We start from the raw sequence: 5,024 nt of genomic DNA, 5'->3' as shown, positions 1-5,024 counted from the left end.
TGTATTGAAACATACATTATACCCCACAATTCATTTCAACAACATCAATAATCAAGTTGAGTCAGAACCTTAATATTATAAGCGATAGTTTAACATCTTTAGGTCAACACTAACTCTCAGTTATCTTAAACTAGGTCAAAAAATATCAAGCAAAGAGTAAATGTTAAACAATTATTTAAACCAAGTTTTTCTTATTGATAATTATTTAAACAAAGTTAAACCACTCCAAATGAATAGAAAAAAATAGTTATCCAGACTGAGTATCAACCACAACATTACCTATATAAAAAAACAATATAGAAAAGAAACTCATATCAAGAATTCCAAATTACAATAAACATAAATCCTAAATAGAGATAATATCCACTAGAAAGCTTGTAATAAAACCTAAATTGTGATAAGTATAATTATGAATTTGTTAGTAATGTATATATAACTAGTAGAAGACCCGTGCGTCCGCACGGGTAACTCAATTCTTAATATGAATAATGTATTACAAATGCAAAAAAGAAGTTTAAAAATTCAAATGAGAAATGTTAATTTAAAATTCACAAAAATGAAAAAAAAAAAACATGAAAATGCAATAGTCATTCATATCTTAGGTCATTCGATAAGGCTGGGTTGTTGGTGATATACAATTGTTATTATAAAATCACAAATAACTGAAAATATTTAAAACAAAATATTTATCAAATTACCAACATGATAAATTTAATATGTTTAATAACTATAAATATTTACAAATATGGCTCATAACTATAAATATTTACAAATATCATTGATACCTATAAATATGTACAAATATTTTGTTGATTAAAATAAAAATAATATTGTGGTGATAGTGACTCGTGAAAATAACGAATTTCAGTGATAAAATCCACATTAGTAAAAGTTACATCAAATCTAATAACTAAGGATTTGGTAGAAAATTTATAAGTTTTCAAATACATAGTTGGTAAGAACTTAAAACTTAATACTCTAACATCTTTTATTGAGTTAAAGGTTAAAAAAATATTTTGGTGGTAGTGACCCGTGAAAATAGTAAGTTTAATTGAAGTTATACTTTATTAATGCTGTCTCATTTTAATTACATTAGAATTGAATATATTTTTAAAATATTTTCTGCAGATAAATTAAATTTCTTATGAATATATTTTAAATTGAATATAAATTAAAATATAATGGAGTTACACCGTTTGGACAATTAATTCAATAATTTAATAATAATTTTTTATTATTGACAACGATGGTTAAATAGTTACACCGTGCCCAAAGTTTTTAAATTATTGATAATTTTTAAATAGAAAGTGTGTATATAAACCAAAAGTTATATGACTGTGAACATGTTTAATAAAAAGAGAATAATTAGATATAAGTTAAATATAACGGAAAGATATTAAAGTTATAGCAAAGTTTGAGATTCCAATTACGACTAACTTATTTTAAACTATAGATAGGCTTTAACACTCCATTAGAAAGAATAAATTGAAAATTTTTCTTATTGAATTAGTGATGAAACTAACTAAAACTGATTGCAGAGGTCTCTTAGCAGCCACCACTAAAATAAACTTGTCTGAGGTAAATTTTTATCTTTTGAAATAAATGTTCTTGTTTTGAAGAGATAAATTTTCAGAAGTTTTATTTAATGATAACAACAATTCAAAAGCTATCAATTTAACACATAAGTTTTCTCAAGGTTTCCACAACCAAAATACTTGAGATGGAACAACAAAAAACGAAAATACCTCTCAGCATTAAATACCATGCATCAACAACAAATGAAAAACTTGTACACCATGAAAACCAAAAGTGGACAATTTTGTTTGTCACATATGTACCTTCTACACCTAAAAATTATGATTTTTATACTATCAAAAGTTGCTTTGCAGTCCAAAGGTACTTCTAAACCTGGCAAGTACTACTTTCTTGCTTCATAATACCAACTTTCTTTAACACATCCTACAAATACTACTTTCTTGCATAATAACAGTGACTATGTTCAACACATCCTACTTTTAAAGTAACTTACAGCCTGGCTTCGAGGTCCGTACTAATGCAAATAACTCCTTCCTGCATCTTTTCATGCCTCTTTCATACTTAGCAAGTAGGACAATTAACCTTGGTGAAAGTTATTCAGACCTGCTACTCACCTTTCAATACAGTGTCATATCCAATCACTGACATAGTTCCAGCTCAACTTGTGGTTACTTCAATTCTGTTACAATTTGTTTTTATCAGTTTGCCTTCATGGAAACAACCTCTCAACCCTTGGTATTTAAAGTTTTGTAGATTGACTTTATTTCCCTTTAATAAATAGTAGACCTGCAATCGTGGTTGCTTTCTCAAGTTAACAATAGCTAACCCTGTTAGCTGAACACCGTTTCGTAGCCCTTAGAGGAAAAAATACAGTGGTAATTGTTTCACTTTATGCGTGTATAAAATAGAAAGAGAAGCTGTAAAAATCTGTTTATTCAATTGTTTTTTAAAAATCATTAAACAAAATGAACACTATAAAAAAACAATCCTTAAACAATCATCTACTTTATCAAAATAACTACAAACAACATTATAAAATCAATCTTTAACAACATTCATCAGAATGCCTACAAAGAACACTTAACTACAAAGAACAGTGTAAAAATCCAAACTTTGTGTTTTGAACATCATTAGACCATATTTGGGAAAATCAACTCACAGTAACCAGAATCGAAATACAAATGTCATGAATTTGTAAAATGAAATGTTGGAAATCTAAAATGTGAAACACAGATGTCAATAAAACATGAAGAAGAAGAAGAAGCAGAGCGAAGGGAGAAACAAAGTTGTGTGTCTGTGAAGAACACTATAAAAATCATAACTTTAACATCATTCAACAAAATCAGTAGAAAGAGAACTATAAAAATCAGTATTTCATGTGTTTTCAACATGAATACACCATATTTTGGAAAATAAACTCACAAATACCAGCATCGAAACTTATTTCCTCATGGATTAGTAAAAAGAAATGTTATAAATGTCAAAAGTGAAACAGAAATGTGAAGATAACAAGAAGAAGAAGAAGAAGAAGAGAGAAGGGTTAAACGGGCCTATATTACTTGTGGAATGCGCAAAGTTGTGATGAAGAAATCGGCGAATGGAAATGAGAGAGAAGGATGGATGCATAATGAATGTAAAGGAGAGAATGAGAGAGGAATATTGAAATTTTGTGAACCAGTTGTCTACCGTGTAAAAGGCTTTATCAAACTTCAGTATTACATAATGGTTTAATTGTTGTTAGCAAATAAGCAATAGCAAAATTGAGAAAAGGGTGCCACTTGGAATAATGGCACAATAGAAGTTTGATTTAGCAAATTACCAAAATGAGCATATCTTAGTGCAAATTAAAAAAAAGCAAAAGGGCAATAGCAAAATTGAGATAAGGGTGCCACTTGGATTGGTCTAATAGAAGTTTGATTTAGCAAATTACCAAAATGAGCATATCTTAGTGCAAATTAAAAAAAAGCAAAAGGGCAATTAAGAGAGTTAATAGGTATATTATAATCTTAGTTAGGTAGTTGATTACCAAAATGGGCATATCTTAGTGCAAATTAAAAAAAGCAAAATGACAATTAAGGGAGTTAATATGTATATTATAATCTTAGTTAGGTAGTTGATTTAAGATTTTTTTTTTATCTTGAATTTAAAAGTGATTAGATTTAAGGTCCGTTTGTTACAATTTTTAAAAAATAATTTTCATAATATCATATATTTTTATTAAAAAAATATTTAAAAACACTTATTTAAAGTTGAAAACATAAATTATAAACCAATCCAAACTATCTTGCTCATGAGTGAGTTTAACTAAAAAGCTAATGCTAACTTATAATTTAAGGATACAAATAAAAATTCAAATACAAAATATTCATCTTAAAAATTACTATATTTATTTATTTATTTTAAAATAAAAATATTATACTATTTTTGAATAATAAATTTCTCATTAAATCATGTTAGAAACGTTAGACTAACCTACCCAAAAACGAACCAGCACATTGCCGTTTTAAATATCACAAGGAAGGTAGTGATCCGCACTTGTTATATGATACACAATCCTACCGTCAAAATATTTCTATCAACGGTCACGCGTATTTCCGTAACTACGCACGGATCATGGTTACAAGCCGTCGATAACTTTAAATCCAACGATTCAGAACAAAATCCAAAACTCAGTTGCCTCCTCCATTTCGCGCTCTCAATTTCTAATCTCTGAATCTCTAATACATAAATATCCCAATCTCATTCCTTTCTCAACACACACAGTTCATAAAATCTAGATCTCCTATTTTTCTTACTTTCTTGAAATTTCTCGCGAAAATGTCAGGTCGTGGAAAGGGAGGTAAGGGACTTGGAAAGGGAGGTGCAAAGAGGCATAGGAAGGTTCTTCGTGATAATATCCAAGGTATCACAAAGCCTGCTATTCGTCGATTGGCTAGAAGAGGAGGTGTGAAGAGAATCAGTGGTTTGATCTATGAAGAAACCAGAGGAGTTCTCAAGATCTTCTTGGAGAATGTGATTCGAGATGCTGTTACATATACTGAGCATGCTAGGAGGAAGACTGTTACGGCCATGGATGTTGTTTATGCTCTCAAGAGACAAGGAAGAACCCTCTATGGATTTGGAGGTTGAGCGCTTGTTCTTTTATGTTTGGATTTTAGTTTGTAATTGGAACTTGTGAATGTTCTTTATAATGTTTATTTGGGTTGTTAGATGTACTTGTTCCTTTGTAAGTTTAACAAGATTGAAATCTAATGAGTAATATTTTCTGGTGAACTATGAGTGTTGGTTTTCCTTTTTAATTTGAATTAATTCTTTTGTAGTCTAAATAACTGGTGAGTGGTTTCCACCTTATCCTAACTATGAATCTGAACTCTTTGAATCATGTAGCAAGGGATGGAGACTATTCTATTAAGTAACTGAAAAATCTAAATTTGCGCCATTGATGTGCATAAACATGTTAAGATAGTAGAACTTTCACATAATCAATT

At 29.1% G+C, this 5,024-nt stretch overlaps 1 protein-coding gene across 1 annotated transcript; it reads left to right on the top strand.

Annotated features, from left to right (window-relative positions):
- Nucleotides 1-4,274: 4,274 nt before the first annotated feature.
- LOC131662219 (histone H4) lies at nucleotides 4,275-4,809 on the top strand. Its single transcript, XM_058931938.1, has one exon. The coding sequence runs from the start codon at nucleotides 4,354-4,356 to the stop codon at nucleotides 4,663-4,665; it is 312 nt and encodes a 103-aa protein (XP_058787921.1). The 5' UTR covers nucleotides 4,275-4,353; the 3' UTR covers nucleotides 4,666-4,809.
- Nucleotides 4,810-5,024: the final 215 nt, after the last annotated feature.

This window comes from Vicia villosa, linkage group LG3, assembly GCF_029867415.1.
Source record: "Vicia villosa cultivar HV-30 ecotype Madison, WI linkage group LG3, Vvil1.0, whole genome shotgun sequence".
Taxonomy (NCBI): Eukaryota; Viridiplantae; Streptophyta; class Magnoliopsida; order Fabales; family Fabaceae; genus Vicia; species Vicia villosa.
Note: the sequence above shows the minus strand (reverse complement) of the source record. Positions and strands in the feature narration are given on the sequence as shown.